Source organism: Sander lucioperca, chromosome 6 (genome assembly GCF_008315115.2).
Source record: "Sander lucioperca isolate FBNREF2018 chromosome 6, SLUC_FBN_1.2, whole genome shotgun sequence".
Taxonomy (NCBI): Eukaryota; Metazoa; Chordata; class Actinopteri; order Perciformes; family Percidae; genus Sander; species Sander lucioperca.
Genome location: NC_050178.1, coordinates 10,426,163 through 10,447,722, shown reverse-complemented (window position 1 = coordinate 10,447,722; position 21,560 = coordinate 10,426,163). Strand labels below are relative to the sequence as shown.

At 39.3% G+C, this 21,560-nt stretch overlaps 1 protein-coding gene across 1 annotated transcript; it reads right to left on the bottom strand.

Moving 5' to 3' along the window:
• Positions 1-25: 25 nt before the first annotated feature.
• On the bottom strand, positions 26-21,143 carry cers5 (ceramide synthase 5). The gene is made up of 10 exons (XM_031301831.2): positions 20,813-21,143; positions 10,437-10,542; positions 9,241-9,371; positions 8,837-8,894; positions 8,616-8,666; positions 7,900-7,992; positions 5,755-5,883; positions 4,921-5,027; positions 3,476-3,632; positions 26-1,049 (listed from the first exon to the last, which is right to left on the bottom strand). The coding sequence occupies exons 1-10, from the start codon at positions 20,983-20,985 to the stop codon at positions 885-887; spliced, it is 1,170 nt and encodes a 389-aa protein (XP_031157691.1). The 5' UTR covers positions 20,986-21,143; the 3' UTR covers positions 26-884.
• Between the last annotated feature and the right edge of the window lie 417 nt (positions 21,144-21,560).

Sequence of the window (21,560 nt, the reverse complement as noted above, 5' to 3'; positions counted from 1 at the left end):
TTTAAAACAGGACTGCAACAAGAAAGACATCTTTCACAACTGAGTATATTTGTAAATATCTATTTTACAAAGCCCTCACGTGAGAATGTGATACCAGACATTTAGTATAGTCCTCATGTCTGGAATCTCCCATAGGCAGTGACAAACAATTTCATAAACATTTGGTCTCATAGGACTTAGTAAAAAAAAAACAGTAAAACAATAAGTCACAAATTTGCCAAACAATGTTTTTAAAAGGAGAAATCGACAATAGATCGCAGAAGGCAGAAACTGCTGCTCTTAACTTTCAAGAGTGTACTTTTTTTCACACACTCAGCAGGTGCCCTTCTTTTAAGAGCTGATAAAACCACAGCTATAACAATAGTTATTTATATGTATAATACCTGCTGTAACCTCAGATCAGAAATGCAACACACTTCCAGAGTAGTATTTTCTGCCTTTTGTGATCCAGTGTGAATTAACCCAGAAGACAAAAATAATCAAGTTCATCTGACCAATAAAACTGGGAGAGAACATTTAAAACTAATCAACATCTGCAGCCAAACTCCCCATCAGCACTCCCATCATTTGAAAAATAAGGCTATGCAACAGATTTTCATATTATTTCCGTGTTTCCATGTCACCTCTTGAGTTGTGTCATACATGTCAGTACAGGGCTCTCCAAAGCAGGTGTGTGTGTGTGTGTGTGTGTGTGTGTGTGTGTGTGTGTGTGTGTGTGTGTGTGTGTGTGTGTGTGTGTGTGTGTGTGTGTGTGTGTGTGTGTGTGTGTGTGTGTGTGTGTGTGAGAGAGTATGTGTGAGAGAGCCTTGCACGTCAAGGGAATGTCAAAAGAAAAAGCTTCTGGAGATGTGAGGGACGAACTGCAGGGGGCTCCCAGCCTCACGTCACCCGCTGCTGTGGTTCTGCCCTCGGGCTTTAGCAGCAGCACAGTGGCCGTTAGTGCCGTTTTCTCCCTTGGGAGTATGAAAAGAAGCCTTGGGGCCTTCTATGGGCGTGTTGGACTCTTCCCCTGAGCTGCTCTCAATGTCACTGCGGACATCGTTGCATACCTAGAAGACAGATGGTGGAGGAAACAGGATATTATTCTTTTTTTCTTGAGAGAAATGAGCACAATCTACAGAGGTTAGACAAAATAATGTACAATGTATTAAACGCCCAGCTTTGAAGTAACCTAATTATCATAACGAACACTGCTATAAATGAGCTATTTGAGCCATTTTAAGTGGAATTCAAGTTCATCTTTTTGGCATCTGATGTTGTGATTTTCTTACAGGTAAAACATGAGACTTATATAGCTGTTATAGGAGTGTGGAGCGGCTGCTCTAGACTGTACCTGTAAATGGGCGGAAGAGTGAATAATATTTCTCATAATTGTAGGTAAGGTGTTTGAAGGAAACATCAGTAGTAATAATGTTGAGTATTTTAAAAAAAGACATCTATATATATAGAAAAAGAATGAACCACAAGCACAAAATCAAAGTATTAAAATCTTTTACTTAAGTAAAAATAGGAATACCACTATCTCAAAACTACTGTTACAAATAAAACTCCTGCATTCAAAATCTTACTTAGAAAAAGTACATAAGTATTATCAAGAAAATGTACATAAAGTATTAAAGTAAAAGTATAGTTGTTACATTATAATATACTATTATGTTATTATTGATGCAGAGGGTTAGGGTTAGAAGTATAAAGTAGAATACAATTTAAAACACTCAAATAAAGTACAAGTAAGTCAAAACTGTACAGCTGGAACCACTGGTTTAGTTTAATGACTAGTGTATTTGATTGTGCAGCTTCATGCCCCACAAATTCCTTATTCATGAAAATCACCGGTGTTCACCCATACCACAGGGTTTTGGTGCTGGATAATTTCATCACACGCCTAATGAAAACCGGGTTGGGCATACCTTACATTCATGACACTATTACCACATTACTCATCATTTACAACTCTCCTCTTACTGCCGTCTTTGTGAGTGGGGTTAAATCTTAAGTGCTGATCTACTGCAACAGCTTTCCAATTTAAACCCACTGCGACTACACTGAATCAGTACAGAAATGGACAGGGCAGATGAAACAAAGAATTTTGAAAGGAATCACAGCAGAGGGAGTCAGACACTTACAGCCAGAAACAGAGACGGTAAAGGTCACAAGTGGACAAAGCAAACGTAGAAGAAGCGAGAGAGTATTGGAGAAGGGCTCATTGCACAAAGACAGACAGAAAGACAGGATCTCCCTCTCTCATTCCAGAGGGAGAGGAAACAAACGGCGTCTGCAGAGAGAATGAGAGAGAGTCAGGGACAGCTAGGAAAGAAGTGTAGAGGCAGCAAATTCATCACCAACCATAGCTATGATGTGTTTCAATAGACATTCTGGTCATAGACGGACATCTGGCTGGGACTAATATTTATTTGTTTTTTTCTTCCAAGTTAATGTTTTGAGGTCAGTAGGTCTGGGACATTTGTTAATCTTTGCTTACACAATATCTAATAATAATTAAAGAGTTCTGAACGATGGAAATACTTTTTTTTTTAAATAGGCCACTTTGGACAGAGTTTAAGCTGCACTAAACCTCATGAAATTACACTGCACTGATCAGATGTTTGTACCAGAAAACAAGTCAGAAGATGATTATTTTTATGTTCTTGTAGCTGAAAAACAACACTCGTCTTGTGCGGGAATAGCTCGGATGTGTCGGATGTTAAACCCCTCAGCAGGTCATTACAGTAAGGCTGCAACTAATGCTTTTCATTGACTGATCTGCTGCATATTTACTCAATCGAGAAAATAACCATACAGTTTCTGAGAGCCAAGGGATATATCTTTAAATATTGTGTTATTTTGGACCAGAAGTCTAAAATCCAAATATATTTAATTTACTGCCACATAAGACAACCAAAAGCAAATCCTTACATTTGAGAGGCTGGAACAGGTGAATTATTGTCCTTTTGTTCTTTAAACACTATCAAAATAGTATAAATGATTGTCTAAATAGTTTTTTAATTTTCTGTCAATCAATTTATTGTTTAAGTTCCAACATGACATCATGACTTTGTGTAAACATACACGCCCACTTTCTTAAGCCAAGTGGCGGGTTATCTTTTGAGCGCCGTATACAGCAGACGGATTGGGTTTAGGAAACGTGACACGCAGGACATGATCCCCGGTCTCCTGGGTGAAAGTCCTGTGTTGTTTGACCCATCCACCACCCCAACCAACCTCCCTACGCGGATTTTCACCCTTTCATACTACTCGCTACGGCGTAAATTCACACACAATCGCAAGGTAATGTAAGTCAATGGAGGCCAAACGGCATTGATACACACGCTAAAAAGCGAGTATGCGTCTTGATAACACGCCAAAAATGGCATACGAATTGACGTGTTATACATACGCCACTTCATGAGATCAGTCTGTTAAGTTCTACATTACAGTAATTCTCAGTAATGTGTACTGTGTGGTGGTGACCCACCTTGCCCCGCAGCATGGCTTTGACAGCTATACGGGCTATGAGGTAGAACCAGATGATATGCAACACTTGAAGGACCAGCAGCAAGAAGTTGAAGAGCCACCAGGATGGGTATGGCCCGACTATGGCCCAGCTCTCAAACATAGTGGAGTTCAGGACCCTGGAAAACGAGGAGACAAATAGATTTAATCTTTAATCATATTATTAACCAGCACTCTAATGAGACCCATTGAATGTAATTCCAATTTGGATTCCAATGGCAACCAAGCAGGTGCGTAACAGGTCGACTGTAATGTTACGTGAGTAATTGGTGAGGTCATGTCTTCCTTTAAATCCAGGTGCATGACCGGAGATTGTCAACAGACCCACCTCCCCCCAGCAGAGGTATGGATTTCAGCTGCACCAGGAACACTAGCTTTATCACTCACCCACACCAAGACACTGAATATAGCTGCTCAGGTTACTTCTATCAATAATAGGTTCCCTATTGTCCGTCTCTGTGGAGGTTAAGCTTCAACATCCAGGCCTCTGTCGAGGAACAGTCGCTATCCAAACAGCCCCATTAACCCTAAGCATGAGTACACATCTCATATCAAATAAAATGATGATGAAGTTGTCAGGCGTCCTGGAAATTGCCTCATCGGATTAACAAACTGGTGGTAGTTGCATCACTTTATTTATTGTTATTTCTCACAACAGAGCATGGGGGGTTTCACCACGTTTTCAGATTACAGGTTGTGTGCTGCTGGCCAGTGTTACTAATTACAGCCACAGGGTATTATGTACTGAAACATCATACAATTAAAGAAATTAAAGCACTGTAGGATTATACTGTTTTCTGTGCAAGCATTTGCTTACAAAAGCAAAGCTCAAAAGACTGTTATGCTCATTAGGGATAGCCCTGGCCAATTATCGGGCGTTTTCTTTTTTGGCAGTTTGCAGATTATCTGTATCAGCGTTTTATTTGACCTATAACCGATAACGTTATTTAATTAAAAAGTGAGCTATTTTGGCTCCGCTACAGCTCTGTGTCTGTCCCTCTGCTTTGGTTTCACTCACCACTGAGTCTGACTTAATGTCCCGCCCACAACTCTATCTGACTATCATTTACTGTGCATTATGTTGAAAGTTTCTAATTTATTAAATATGTGCTTAAAGCATTTAAACAAAGTTTTGTGTTGGAGTTTGTAACACTCCAATCCTATCGGTTATCGGTTTCATTAACTACTAATAATCGGTATCGGCCTTGAAAAACCAGTTCGGTCGATCCCTAATGCTCATATTTGCCAACCTGAGCTCAGCCAACTTCAAAGCTAAAGCTAGATTATTATTTCCTAAAAAACATACAGATATTGCAATGAGCTCTTGTGCATTAATAAATTAATAAATGTTATGTCAGAGTAGTTATAATATTTACTCTGAGGTTGCAGGTGTCACTGAGAACTCACCATACTGGATATATAACTAGTCGTGTGATGAAGAATGCCACACTAAACATAATGAAGAGGGAATCACACAAGCGCTGGTACTTGGCATAGTTGGCCAGCTTGGCTGCCTGTAGGAAAACACAATAACACAAGCAACAGTTAATGTTAAGTTTAATGTAGAGCATAATTGTTTACCACGTATCAACCCCGTTTCATTCCTGGGCTCATACACTAATCTAGTTTACAATTTAGAATCTAAAAATCACATGGATCTCAGCCAAGAGGATGTGACTGGAAACACTACAACAATCACAATTCATCTCCATTGTAAAAGAAACCAAGTGACGTGAAGCCAAAGCCTACTGAACAATATCCTAAGAGGAAACAATTGTATGTAAATGTGAATTTTTACTGTGTCGACAGTAGTTATGTTTCTATATCTTCCTTATCTTGCCTTTATTTGTTTAGTAGTAGTATATCAGCATATTAGCGATAGCGTCTGTTCAATATCAGATCTGTAAAGATAGCAAAACAAGTGTTCTGATTTCAAATCACATTATACACTAAGTGGCCATGTCATTAGACATACCTTCCCTTTCTACGCTGTCAGAAAAGCTATAAATAAAGTACTAAGTATTAGGACCGGGTGGAGAGGATCAGTTACAGTTTGAGTGGAACTGTAAAATGGTCAGAAGCAAAGTGTAAAGTACAGTATATTTGTTTGTAGTTAGTTGCTTTAAAACATTGCAGTGCATCTCCAGTGCATTGCATTACAGTAGTGTGGTTATTTCAATGCAATATATTCAATCAACACAGTTTTGTGTGTGATTAGAGTCCCCACTGTGTCTGACTGACCTCTAGCAGGAAGTCAGAGGCATCGTGTACACACATTACGAGGCTCCCTACTCGCGTCATGTTGTTGACGTAAGAAAAGCTGATCAGGCCAACTGTCGCCAGGTGATGGATGAACATGATCTTGAAGTCCTGTAATGAAAAATGGTGAGACAGGGATGGTTAGCATACATGTTTACTTGTAAAATTGTCTTGTGTTGTTGTGGAGTGTATTTTTTACACAAATCCCACTTCTTTGTTTTGCCATTGAGGGCATTGACTGTTGTGTTAAAAAGGAAATGCTCCTGAGAATTAAAATTTGACACATTGAGGCGTTTGCGTTCTGGTGAACTAGTGGGTCAGACTCATACAAGTAACCCCAACGTTTCGGTTTGATTTTGGATGAAGACTCTTGTTGTGTGTCATACCCCTCTTTCTCTCCCCCTTGTTTCCTGTCTGCACTGTCACTATCAATAAAGGCAACATGTCAAAAAACATCTTCAAAAAGGTTGACACAAAGCATTCAGCACTGCTCAATATCAAATAACTATGATAACACACAGGCCTTGGTAAATAAAGTTGCCTTATAAGTCAAAATGAATAACATACAACATTCTGTTCACAAAATAGCAGATCACTGAAAACTGCAACAAAAAGAACTGAGATAGACATGTGGTGGACATAAAAGCTTTAAAATCAATACTAAAATCAAGTTGATGCACAAAAGTGATCTAATATGATCAGTTGTTTCTTTTTAAGTGTCTGGCTGCAGCATTCTGCATGAACTAAAGATGACAACACACGTTATTAACTCTTAAAATCAAAACCACATTTGCTGTTAGCATCACTACAGCAAAAGAATGAGGAAAAGAAATGTTGCTTTATGCCCGCTCTCAGCCCCACACATCAAACCATTACTAATGCCCACACTATTTATGCATGTCAACTGTCACAAGATGGTAAGACATGCAGACAGTGCACCAAAAGGCCATGCAACAGTGAACATGACATAATACACAACACATGCACACTTTAGAGACAACACTTTGAGTGGATATGTGCCGATGCTCTTTAAACCGGAAGAAGTTCTCCTCTCTAAATGTTTAGACTTGCACAGGGGGAGAAGATATAGGTGAGATATTAATAGTGCAGAACAACTGAAAACAAACACACATGCAGAGATGTTAGCAAAGATAGGAGACATGCATCTGACAGTCAAAACATCAAATCTGGCAGCAGCAGATTGCAGGATGGATAGATAGACAGAAGGAAGGTCTTTAGTAGAAAATGTATTTGGTCTTAAATAATGTTCTTCTGTTGACCAGTTTAAAATTGTTTAAGTCACTATTGTTTGCATGAATACCGGCTCTTTTGCTTGTCTTGAAATACTTTTTAAAGTGCATGTTTACTCACTACATTTGTGGTTTGGAGCAAACCGTAAAGTAATCATGCACCTGAGCCAAGTTAGGGTTGAGAAAGGTGAGAACAGTGACAAATGCCTTTAGGAATTTACTTTAGCTTGATAAACACAAATTTACTAAAACAATCAGCTTAACAGTTCCATTTGCCTCATCAAAACATCACATTATGAAGAAAATATATATTATACAGAATGTGAAATCAAGCCAGATGCCTCTTCGCATTCAGCTCCACTCCTACACCCGTCAAAATAAAACAAGTCGCACTGGCCTACTTTTCTAGCTTTACATTCCAGATCTAAAATATTAAAGGATGTCTGTAACTAACTTCAGCTCTAATACACTAGTATTTTGAATAATTTCTTATGGTAGGCCTCCTCCATCCTGCAATCACATGACAGTGGGTACCCTCGTGCTGAAATTACAAAGCATTCACAGACGGAGCATTCACAGATGGATCTGCGACACCCTCCCCCCCCACTCCCAGAAAACAAAAACATGTGACCATCCAAAATTAACTGTTAGAGCTTATATCAAAGTAAACTTACAATCAAGTTTGATCTTGATGTACTGTGACTTATGCGCATACATTTAAAAAAAAAATTGCATCACACATGGACACACACACATTCTCTGCCACTGCCAAATGAGAACCAAATAGATACATTAAGAAATGTTTCACAGCGAGTGTGTATCCAGTGTAGTCTAACCTAAGAGAGACAGTGTTGGACAGGAATGTTGTTCCTCTCACCTTCCTTTTAATGTCAGTGAATTGGGAGAACATGAGTGACCAGTAGAAGGCCAGTTCTGTCACATAGTAGCGGTAAAGACCCGGAGTCATGACCTGAAGAGAGAGAGGTGAGACAGGTTCAGGGAGTCAGTTCAAATACATTTTGTATTCATTTTAAAATGTTTCTTTGAACACAAGCTATACTGATGTCACACAGTATTAAGAGTGAAAGAATAAAGTGTGTGACCACCACTTTGCTCATCACAAAACACCTCCTAGCCCAATAAATCACCATGATGTCCAAAGTTACGTAATAAAGCATGAGAAGTCCTGCTGCCCAGTGAATTGTGTCATTGTCTAACAATTGTGTCTTAAACGGGGCTCAATCTACATGATAATCAAGACATTATCTTAACTTGTCAGACTGCTTTTTATGAAACATCAGTTACACAAGGAACAGGAAAAAGACAGTGAAGTAAAACAGATACTGACAATGCTTCTGCTTTCACGCTCTGTGCCGTTTCCTTAAGTGTAAAGTGGTAGAGGAAAAAAGTCAACAACTGTGGACTGGATAACTGTGCGCCAGTTTATTACGTACAAAGTCATGCAGTCCAATACAATAAATAAAAGTTCAGTTCTTGACTTTGTTGGTTCAACTCGGAGGAAATTTCTGAGGCTGTAGTTGTATTGGATTGCATTAATAGATTACATAGACAGAGATTAGAACTGCATCATACCTGATAGGGATAACCATACCAGCAATGCCGTGTATCCCACATCCAAGGATACTAAAAACAAACACACATTAGTTCAGCGCACAATCCATGAGGCTATTATCTTTGGAAATATACCCAGCCAATCAAATATTATCAATGAAAGAACAAACAATTCTAACAGCTAATTTCTCATTCCCCCCTGTTTATAAGTGCTTCCAAGCTTGATCTGATGGTGTGCTCACCTGCCACAGAAACCGGAACCCATAGGTAAAAATGCACAAATAAAATGTAAACCTCCACCTACAAGTAAACGAGAAGGAATTATGATCCCGAAAATAGGGCTGGTTTAAAAAAGAAACAGCACATTAAAAATAAAACACATGATATGCATCTACTTGCCCCTTCCCTAACCATTAGCAATACATGTCTCCCCACAATCCTTACGCTAACATAACATGATTCTTATTTTAAATATTAATCCAAATCCTAACAACAAACAGAAGCTAGAACCAAAATGTTCTCACTCTTAGATAGCAATGCAGGAATATACACACACAAATACACACACACCTGTGCAGAAAACACAACCACTGTGTGCTCAAGCATGCAGAGAGGTTAAAGGGGAACACAATAGGGATTAACCTACATGCTCTCACAGAATTTAGTGTGTGTACTGGGTTTATCTTGGTTCCTGCGGTGTCTGAACCAACGCTGGACCTTTCGCACCTCCCAGTCCAGCTGCTTGGATAGGCCATCCAGATGGCGAGAGTCTGGATTCTGTGTGGAGAGAAAAGAAAGAGAAAACAACTCAGCTTGGATTAAAGTGCCAAAACGAGGATTAAAGGAAAGATTGGTTATTATACAGTATCCAGTCCAAGACTTCAGACTCTCAAAATAACTCTCAATGGGAGCGTGAGAGTGTGAAGTCTATATCCACGACGTTCCACGCTCTTATTGGCCGGATGTCCATTATCTTCTGCTTTCTTTATGTTGGAATTCTAAACTCCGGTGGATTTATGAGGACTATGGTTAACTGCTCCTCAGATCTCTGCAGGGTAAATCCAGACAGCTAGCTAGACTATCTGTCCAATCAGTTTTCTGTTGCAAGACTAAAACAACTTTTGAACGTATACATGTACATGTTCCTTCCCAAGGCTATTTTGCAGAGGCACCGTGGCTCTGCTCGGTGCTTAGCGCCGCCCAAGACGATAGTGATTGCTTTAAAGAATTGCCAATAAACCAGAGCACGTTTTTCTCCCATCCCGGAATGTTGTGTGGACTCACCAGACCCTCCTCTGCAGCGCTGTGGAGGAAGGTCTGGCAAAGCGAGACTAGAGCATGTGAAGTCAGCAAATACAAAAGTTATCAGCAGAACGTGTGCTCGAAAGGTTTAAGTGAAAACTGCAACAATAGAATTGAGCTATTTCTGCAAATGTTACAATCGGGACAGCAATGTGCTCTTGCATAATAGTTTTATCATGCGTGTCTGTGCCCAAGTTAAGGTTCCTTTAGTGGAATTTAAGTCCAACAAACAAAATCCATTACCTTGCTCATAATTTGATTTGTTAACAAGCAATCAGTTTCACCTCCTGGATCCAGCCTCCTCTTAATCACGTTAGAAAAAAGTGATGCCTCGCATCTATCGTTTCATGTAACTAAAGCCAATTGTAATGCATATAACCGTTATATTGTGGAGGCAGCATATGTTTAACCCTCACATGACCAACTCTGTAACAATAAATGCGTCTTTGAGTTGTCAGAGTATATCAACCATTACTGATACTCCAGTACATAAATGTTTCTTTAAAAAAGAGAAGGAAGACATCAAGAAAGAAACCCAACCTTGGTGATGGATGTAAACACCTTCTCCAGCACTGCATTGGGCTGAGCTCTTCGTCCAACACCTGGCTGGATGTGAAGACTCCGGGCACAGGTACTGGCAATAAACCTGTGAAAGAGGTGAAAATGGGTGAGATGAAGGGTCAAACAATGTTGTGCGTGCAAACTGGCTCTCTGAAAGGAAAGCTTACAGGACCTCTTTGGCCCAAGTTTTAAATAACACAATCCGTGATCAGATGGATAACCAGGGTTCACACATTCAAAAATGAGAAACATTGTGTCAAATATCTGAAATGTAAACATATTTTAAAGTGATGACTTTTTGACTTAAGGGTAAAGAAAAGACCTCAAGGCTACATTGTGCTTTGCTTCTCTAGCTCACCAAGTAAGAGCGTTCGCCCCATGTTGGCTGAGTCCTGCAGCGGCGCAGGGTTCGAGTCCAACCTGCTGCCCTTTGCTGCGTGTCATCCCCCATCTCTCTCCCCCTTTCATATCTATCCACTTTCGAATAAAGGGAAAAAGCCCCAAAAAAATAATTAAAAAAAAAGAGAGCACCTTTATGTATTGTGAGGAACAACAGCAACCACTATAGTGCTATTGCCACTACCACTACTACATCAGCTGTCATCCATCTTCAGGCTCAAGCCAGTTTTGGGTTTCTTCAAATGTAATTTACAAACACTTTCTCCCTCTCACATCTGTCTGTCTCTCTCAGGCTGGGCCAATAGTCTGAGTGTCTGAGTGTCTGTGTGCGTCAGAGTGCGTGGTTAATGTCTTGCATTATCCTGACTGGCTAACAATCTATTAAAGGATGACAAAGCAAACACTAGCTGAAGGGGAGCTTCTCAAAATCTCCAGTGATTCTGGGATGTCTCCTTCATTATGGGAACATTATGATCTTGTATGAGCCCTGCCTGTAGTTCTGTTTTGCATTATGACTGAACTGTCACATTTAGCAGGGAAAGACGTTCCGAGTTTACCGAAAATGTTAATCTGAACAAAATTAGGAAAGCTATGCTGTGACAAACAACTGCCAATTAATGTGTACAACGGATGGCTTAGTAGCTAGTACTTGCTTTACATTAGGGCTGTGTATTGGCAAGAATCTGGCGATATGATACGTATCACGATACATGGGTCAAGATTCAATATATTGCAATATATTTCGATACTGTGTGTAAGGCAATATATTCCGATTTTTTTATAGTATAATTTTAGAAAAAAAAATTTAAAAAAAAAGACATGATGTGCATAAAAGTCAAAGAAGTTTACTTTAGGTCAACAATTCAGTACACAGAAAAGCAAACTGCCAGTTTGGGATTGTGGTTCACAGGTTCTTAGTGAGAAAATTTGTATATGCTAAAGTAGGCCAAAGTTCAGCCATAGCTACATTGTTAGCTTCTAGCAAAAAGTCAGGCACTGCTAGGCACTGTTAGGCAAGGACACTAGTAGTGCGTCTCAGCATAGCCATCTAGCGGTAGGAGGTTTAAACACAACATAAATGTGACCACTGTCTTACATCAATATTTTTGAACGTAAACTAAAAAAAAAAAAAAAAATCAATATTGCGTTTTTTAAAATCGATACAGTATTGCAAAATAACATATCGCGACACTCAAGTGTATTGATTTTTTCTTACACCCCTACTTTACATAACTGTATTTTCTTTTACATTCTAATTTTCCCTAATTCATCTTTCCCAATAAGAAAGTTTTAGTAGCTTTCTATTATTTTTTATGCTTCTTCTCCCTGTTGTTTTTTCTTTTCTTCCATTGTCTTTTTAATTGACTCAATGCCATCGTAAATAAGGGTCACCCCTCAATAATCTCTCGAGTATAAATAAAGGTTGAATAATTATAGGAAATTTGTGGTGGTGGAATGCTATGACTTGTTCCACGTAGGCTTATGGCCATAAATATTTCTTTGTAAGAAAGCCTTCATGCATGTCCATAGAGGCCATACCTTCTTCTTTTTGAGGAAGGCATATAGCTCAAATATAATATAGATCATAACTTGTCTTTAATTGCTCTTGTAAAGTTTATTTACTTTTACTAGTTGTATATACCGCTTATTTTATTTATTGTTTTTTTTTTTACTATCTATCTGTACTCATTTCATGTCTCGTGCTGCAGCAACACCTGAATTCATCAATAAAGGTATATCTTATCTTACCTATCTTAAACTACAGGTTAACATTAAGCAACAACCTGAGAGTTCAGTGTTATGGGACACATTTTGGTCTCTCAGTGATATATGAGCAGATTGCTTGGCTGCACAATGGGTCTCTGTGCAAAGTAATTCACTGACCTTCAAAAACATAGCTTTGTGTTATCAAAAAGCATGACAGGAGAATTAAATAGCAGGAAAAAAATTACTTGGTGTCATATATTGTGGGTACTTTAAGCATGTCTTATTGCGTGTTGTGTTGTGGCTTGAGATGTTTGTGTTCTATTTCATCCTTACTGACCGCCAGAGGCAGTGTTTAACACTGAATATATTCCGTATCGCGCTTGCGCAGGTCGAGTAGTTATATCAACAAAGTCACCTGTGACCTCGGGGTGACCCTAGCCAAGGTATTAAGTTCCGGTGTCAACCCAAGCTCATTCCTACAGAGCGGGTTCGCAAGATTCCAAGTGACCAAGAACTCTGGCGGTCATCCAGGATTCATAGTACCGTAGTTACATACGTAACTTTCGTTTTATGACCTTGTGCTGCCACTCTTTTATCTGACCTCTTGCCAACATCACACACACATCTAGCAACTACCAACATAGCTTAATACGTCTGAATTAATATTGCTACTGGTAAGTAACTCATACCATCCTGTGTCAAAAACACAATCAAACCCTGAACTATCCCTTTGAATACTGCTTTATTGTCAAGCAGAATAGAAAAGAGGCTCAATCAATCATTTACAAGGTTGTCAAGTGTGGCTGCTGCAAAAATGTACATAGAATCTCTTGAAGAAAAACATTCCTGAGGTCTTTACCTGTGAAATCTAGTTCTGTGAACATGAACATGTCTCTCTAACATAAAGGAAAGGGTCTTTTGTCAGGCAAAAATGGGGAGCTGCTCCACTGAAATGGACATCGTAGCACCAAAAACAGTTGTACCAAGTCATTTACCACAGTGGTTTTGTAAACCTCTTCCTGTTTCAAGCTAAAGGAAGCAACAATAAAATAATGGTCTATCTCAAATTAGTTTCTGCAAGGGATGTATATACTGTATATAAATAAACACACACATATACATACATACACACACATACACATTATATATATATATATATATATATATATATATATATATATATATATATATATATATATATATATATATACACACACACACACACACACACACACACACACATACATATATATATATATATATATATATATATATATATATATATATATATATATATATATATACACACATACATATTATTCATGTATTTCTCCAAATGATTTGTATATGCAACTGGAAGATGTCTGTTAAATAGGTTTGTGGTGTCTTGTATTCCCATATGGGATGGGCCAAGTGTTTGGCATGACACAGAAATAAAATAAAAGTAACTAACTAAATAGCCATGACACAGCAGTGTTTAACACGATTCTCTAAAGCTCTGGATGTCTTGTGGGTTTTCTTTTCATACTCACAAACTTCCACAAATAAGTAACAAAAAGTGAAACACACTAACCACAACGGTTTCTCAATGGGTTTTCCTCCACTTAAGACATTCTTCATGGTCTCATATCCACAGGAAGTCCCTCATAGTCACAGAAATTTGTCAACTACTTATCAAGTTGATTTAAATGAAAAATGAGTCACTGGTGTCTCCAGTTGATCATCATGTCAGCAAGATGTAATCAATTTAGTATTTGTTTAAAAAACACTCAACCACTATTGATCTATAGAGAAATTCTCTATATGAGGAAACTCCATTGTCTAAGCAGTGTACAAGGATATGGTTGCTGGTGATGGGAATCTGACACTCACTGCTAGCCTGTTCCATTATAAGGAAAGGAAGAAACTAAAAGAAACAACGCCTCGCCTTTCGTCTGACAGAAAAATGCTCACAGTTCTTGTCCTCCTTGTTTTATTTTGTCTCAGCTTTTCCTCTTAGCTGTTTTTCCTTGTCTTGAAGTGACCTTTAGTTCACAGCAATGACAAGTATGTAGATTGAAGTGGGTGTATACTATAATTCCCATACCATCCAAACTAGCAAGTGTACTTAAAAGTGTATAGTAAGTGATGTTAATCCAATACACTTTTTGTCACATTCAGCAAATATCTAGCACACCTAGCTCTTTATTTTCTGTTTGCGCTAAAGAAAAATCCAGCTTTAATACACAGCCCTGCCTGTGTAAATGGAAAACAAACAGAAAGGAGTGCACGAGCCACAAATTATTATTTTAGCCAATCGGCAACAGGCGGCGACAGTTGATGGTAGGGGGGGAGGCAGCATGTGAATGTGCCAGCCAGACACTAGTTATCGGTCTGTGAATGTGGGGGGCGGAGCTTCTGAAGGGGGGGGGTTGCATTTGTCTGGCAGTTAACAAATCAACGATCTTTGCGCAGCATCACTTACTGCACCTATAAACTATATGCATAAAGTTTAAAGAATACAAAGAGTAATTATAAACTTACATGTGATTATATACTCAAAAACAACAACAGGTTATTTAAGCAACATTTTCTTTTTTACATGGTTCTTTAAATGGCCTTTAAGGAGCACTTTCACTACATATTAAATGAGTTTCATGACACGGTGAGTAAACTGGTCCAAAACCGCAATGTACTGATGACTCTGTGGCACTGACTGCCAAAAAGTTAGACTGCATAGGTCAGTTTCATGTGACAAGTGGTTGTTGTTGTTGTTGTTACTCAGGGCGATCATTGCGATCCACATTTCACTGGTGCCACTTGAGCATAAAACTCTTAATGAGCAAAGCCAACATGCAGCAGTGCATCAGTGTTTGCCACTTAAAAGATCTGAATGTGATGTAGCTCCTAAATCTGGTTCACCCCGAATTGACTCAGTAGTTTGGCTCTAAGTGCCTATCAAACAATCTCTCTATCAAACTGTTACCCAATCACATGGGTAAAATATGAGCTGATGTGGCACAGATACAAGATTCAAGATGCATATTGTCACACTGGTTAAACAAGTACAAACGTTTGAAATTATTATGGTGGAAGGCTCAATTAAAGAAAAACAGTTGTAGTAAATGTAAGGGATATATTAAAAGATAGATTGTTATTAACTTATTTTACTAAGAGGCAATGAAAGAAAAACAGTAAATATGAAAAAAACAATTTATTTTTACAGTTTTTACAGATACAGGCAACAGTCTAGGCTCCCTTGTAAACACAGGCCTTTCAAATGTATGACAATCAACAGAAATTGTCCACACAAGCCTGAGCCTGCAGTGCTAATCGGCGGAATAGCAGCAACAAGAGGGAAAAAGGTGAGAGACGCAAGCTAATCTATTTATGTTAAACGTCAAAACATCCCTGTTCTTTCTCAGATCCTGACCACTCCAACATACACAAAGCCTGTTACCGAGACACAGGCTCAGTGTGGTCTGTGTACATGCACACTAGTGGCCCTGAAGCCTGAAGCAGCGAAACATACAACCTTGCCACTGGGAAAACTTTCCAGTTTCAGGGCCTAGGCTGAGGCACAGGCACGGCTCTATTCATGGCACAGTACTGTGTGTAATTGTGGCCTTCATTTGACTTGTGAGGTTTTGAAACAGAATTAACAGTTACATGGCAGAAAGGTGTTTTTGGGGAGAGACAATGCCATAGTATGTGGGTAATAAACAGAACCCTGAACAAAGAGGTTTTATGCGACACAAACATTTTTGTTTAGGGTTTACCCTTACGTCCTTTAGACAGAGAGAATACCTAGTTTTTACTTTATGATGAAACAGTCAAATAGGGGCCACAACAGATTACATAGCAAGCCTGGCTATTCATAATCTCATACACATCCCAGTTTGTAGTCCTAACACCATTCAACTCATGACACGGCTTAGAAGGGCTGAGGTTTGCACACACAAAAACAGCCTGACTGCTCCCATCCACAAAGTCACTGCGAACAGCAAAGCAATGATTATGATCAAACAAGAAGAAAGGGGTCTAGAAGAGGAAGGCCTGGTTGGGCTGTTGAAGACAGCCGTCACATTAGTCAGAAAGAGCAAGTGTCTGCAGGTAGAGGAGGAATCCTGCAGACCAATGAATGATTACGTGTGAAAACGCTGCCTGTCTGAAGACACAGGCTGGTAAAATGTGACTTTGATAAGCTAATCAAGAACAAATATATGTTTCATATATGTGAAACTCATAAATCTCCACCGTGTCTTTTAAGTGTGTTTTACAGTAACCGCAGCCCAGCTGGCACACGCAAATGTGATGTCATGGAATCGCCGTAACTATTTATACCCGCGCTGGTGGTCGCGACACTAGTTGCAGTCTTCTCTTGAACAGAGGTGGCGCTAATGAGGAAAGGCTACCGACTTTGCTCTTTCTACGGACTAGAAGAAGAAGAAAAAGATAAACAACGGCAGAACTGGCAGCAGCATTGACGTCAATGCTTCGATTTGATTCGATGACCTACTTCGTCAGATCAAGCCTTTCATTCACCATAAAAGAACTCATCTTAACCCAGTAAGTTTACAAGAGAGACTTGCAGTCACTCAGAGTCCTGGCATCCGGTTACCCAGGAGCTCGTTCATGCTTCCTCTTTCCGCTTTGACGCGTGCCACTGCTCGTGTGCTATAAATCCGGGCGCGCCGGCAAGATCTACGTCATTTTGACGTCACGATGGCGCGCACCAGCTTGGCTGTGGCTACTGTAAAACACGCATAACTCTGCTTACCGACTGACAGAACTGAACGATCTCATCTTTAGAGCATCTTATCACATACAGCCATTGTCTAAAACAACACTGTAACAAAGATTAGGCAAGAGATTAAGTAAGGCAGGTTCTGTGGCTTCGAAGACAGTATAACATGAACTTTTCTGAACTTTCAGATTTAAGTAGTAGTTGAAATCCAAATACTTAAGGAGTTGAAATATGCAAGAAGATAAAGTCCTACTTTAATGTCAGTGTCATTTTAAGTGTAACCACTGAAAGCAGCCGTCGTAAAATTGTGTATGAACAGTGGAAGTTATTGGAGTTCAAGAAGCTGAAGAAGTTCTTTGGTTGTTCAAAGGCGAAGACCTGAGGCCAGAGACGGTTGGAAGTAGGCTGCAACTACATTTATTTTCATTATTGATTAATCAATGATATTTAGTTTTATATGATGAAAAAGCAGCAAATGCTCACATTTGAGAAGTAAGTGGTTAGGCATTTTTGTTTAAAAAATGATAAACAATTTATTTTCAAAATAGTTGACGATTCATTTTCTGTCAATCAACCAATAATTACATTTGGAAGTGTCAAAGTGCAAGAATGGACGGGAGAAAAGTCAGTAGAAGATGGAAAAATGAATGCAGTTGAAAGATCAGTTGGTTTGTAAGAGATGAAAGCAGAAAAAAAAGAAAGCATAACTAGAATTAGGCCATGAGTCAAAACAAGTTTGTGGCAAGATGCATCTGAGAGAACAGACCCCCATGACAACTCAAACTCATCAGTGTGTGATTGTGTAAACGCCTGGCTCTCTAACTGCAGGTGTGTGAGCACAGTGTGGTGTGTGTGTGTGTGTGTGTGTGTGTGTGTGTGTTATATTAAGTGCACTATGTGCAAACAAACAGCACAGTCTGTTTGATTTCTGCAGAAAGTAGGAACTCAAGCTGTGGTGTGATGTCTTAAATCTGATCAAATGAGCTAGCCAGTCAGTCAGTGACAGTTAGCTCTCTCTGACAACATCAGTGTGGGTCAGTCCCTCCTCGAGGACAGTATTGTGTTGTTATTGTGGATCTCATCAAACACCTCAGCAACTCTCCTCAGTCACCTCCAATATCTGATTGCTCCTTATTTTCAGCCACTTGACCATGTCTAAATTAAACAGACAAACTCTGACCCTGTGTAAGGAGCTGTAGGTGTCAAGTCTATAAACCATGTCTGCGTGACAAAGAGTCATCACCTGCAATTTACCCAATTCAGATTTACAGGAATATTTTATATTACTCAGATTCATTTCATCTACCCGTAATGTTAAGAAGCCAACCATGTTGCCTGTGTTACTATATATCATGTATAACAGTGGAGGTGTATTCCCTTAGGTACGTTACTCTTTGTTGTCAGACAACTATCGGATGCCATTTATATAAAATATAATACATTTTCACATAACATCAACATTAATATTTGGCTCGTGGCCTTCCATCTAGATACATTTTGGCCCTTCATATGAAAGAATTTGGGCACCTCTGATCTATACTTATTACTTATGATTATATGGATAAAATACTCTCTCTGTATTGCGTATCTATCTGATATAGATAAGAACCCTTTTACAGATAAAGTAACAGAATGTGAATGTCCCTTTTCTGCTAATCCTGTGATTACCTGGCTAACCAAGGTACTTTGTTATATTGATGCAAAACTAACAGAGGTATTAAAACAACAGCTACCTCGGCATACACAGTATGACAAAATCTCTTGAATGATATTTCTATTGTCTCAGTATATATCGTCATATTTTCCACCACTGACTGCAAGTGTATATATTTCTTTGTTTAATCCTATATCTTATTGCTACTGAGATATCCAACAACTAGATCACATCTACAATGTTTCTCCATACACTGAAAGCCCTATGCCTGACCTCGAAATGGCTTAACATTGAGCAAACAAAATACTATAGCAATTGTTTACTTAAACAATGAAAAAATGAAAATCATGAATTAACAAATCCAATAAAAGCTAATTATATTCAATAGCAATAAGTGCCCTACCTGAAGTTTAAGTTTAGGGAAATGTATGTACTCTGCCATAATATCAATTTTATTGGCGTTAATGCAACACTCCTCTAATACTTTTATCTTGAAGCTGCATAAAAACAGACACAACCTCCCTCAACGCACCAATGGCTAAACAAATAGTGAAACCACTCTATAAGGTCATTCAGTACACTATTTAAAGTTTCAGTCAACAAATAAGTGAATTTGGTTTTCCTCTTGCCACTGTCAGTACACAAGGAAGAAGTGCTCTATTAATCAGAGTAAATGTTCAGATCTTACAAATAGTCATGCTTTCTGCAAATCAAATGAGAAACTTGTCAGAGCTTTTTCTTTAATTCCTGTAGTCAATTGTTTAGCTGGACATCATTGGTTTTCTTCAGCACCCACATCACCCCAAGCTTTCCCAGACCAATAGGCTTAACAAGACACAAACTCAAAAATTAGATCTTTCGAGGTATCAGGACAAATACATCTGGCCTGTTTGTGACACCAGACTGAATACCCTAAAACTGCTGTGTAATTCCACTGTTTTCCAGGATTGTAGAAGTAAGCTCGGACTTGAAGAGGGTCAGGCCAGTAATAAGATAACGCCACAACATCTCAACAACAGGCAAATCAATGACAGAAATCAATTGTTCTGGTTTGCCAAAGCATAAAGCCTTCAGGACATCTCCACTTGTGTAGCAAGACATAGACAGACAGGTGGCTGGCATCCAAGTGTGTACTACCAAGGCGCAGTGTACCTGTGTATGTATGTATGTATGTATGTATGTATGTATGTATGTATGTGTGTGTGTGTGTGTGTGTGTGTGTGTGTGTGTGTTGTATTATTACTACTAAAATCTCTGCACACAGTCGCATTGTGGAGAGTCATTTCCCATCAGGGGCAAAAAGCTAGTCCCGTGTCATGACACTGTTGTTTTTTTCACTTTCACTTGAACTCAGCTTAACCTTTGCACGGGACCTGATGGATTCCTTGATCTTATATGTGACAAGAAGAGGTGGCAGTTTCACAGAAGCAGCGGGCTGGCAGCACTCCCTAGCACGCATGCATGTAAGTTAAGGGCAGCTAAAGACACACAAGCAGATTGGTTAACGGTCAATCATTACCAAACTAGTCTGCCGTTACCCAAACATCAATGTCAAGAGTTTTGAGGTGTTCCCCAGCAAAATGAATATACGTTTATTAGTAACGGTGTTGCATGCACACGAAGTTAGCCCCAAGAGACGACGTTTAAAGGGAATTTCGAAAACACATGTCTTTAAACATGAACTACGGACAATGAGGAAATGGTAGTGTTAGACAAAAGAAATCCCCGAGTTAACACACAAGATGTTGGTTCACCCACCGCTAGCAAACCCATCACTCCTTTGTTGTGAGAAACCTCCGTTAAAAGTAGTTTTAAGGAATTTTCCCCTCACTTACAAGAAAACACCCGACATGAGGGGCGAGTACGAACCTTTCGAAGAGTATCCTGACGGCGAAAATTCCCAAAGCCAGCGGCAAGGCAGTGAACAAGTGTCCAGCTTTGGGGTACTCCACCCCGGGAGCTGGGTCTGCCAGATCCGCCCAGGTTACGTTGTGTGGGAGCCAAAACCTCTCGTTCCAGAACCAGGCTGAAAGAGCAGCCATGTTTAACAGTGCCCCAGACCCCGGACCGTTAGATTAAATTAGTTTAATATCCGGAAGAAAAGGATGCGTGAAACTTGATGAAAGCGTCTCCTGCCCCTGGGCAACTTGTGGTGATGACTTGCCTCACACTCTTCTTCTTCGCACCAGTGTGATGGAAACCAGAGACTTCCCGGTTCACCTTTTCAAAATAAGATGCAACGGTCAACATTAGATTTTGTGACAGTCCTTTTACCAAAAATATAAAACAAATTGTTTTATGACGTTAACTTTTTACGCGAAATTACTTCAATTTGTTCAGTAAGGGATTTTACAATATTGTTTTTTGTTACTTATCACAGCTGACGACTGTGTCGGACTTGAGTTGCGACTTGATTTGAGCTTGAAAACGCCATTTATGGGACTGGAGTATGGATGCATAATAAGAACGTGAAGGCAAATGCTGGACTTGACCTCAGAATATTTTTTTTAAAGACAAAAAGGCTAAATGCCGTGCTCCGACTTTCAGCTGGACATAATGAACAGCTGTTTCCAGAAAAAATATCTGACGTAACTGACAGACCGGAAAGACGTGCAAG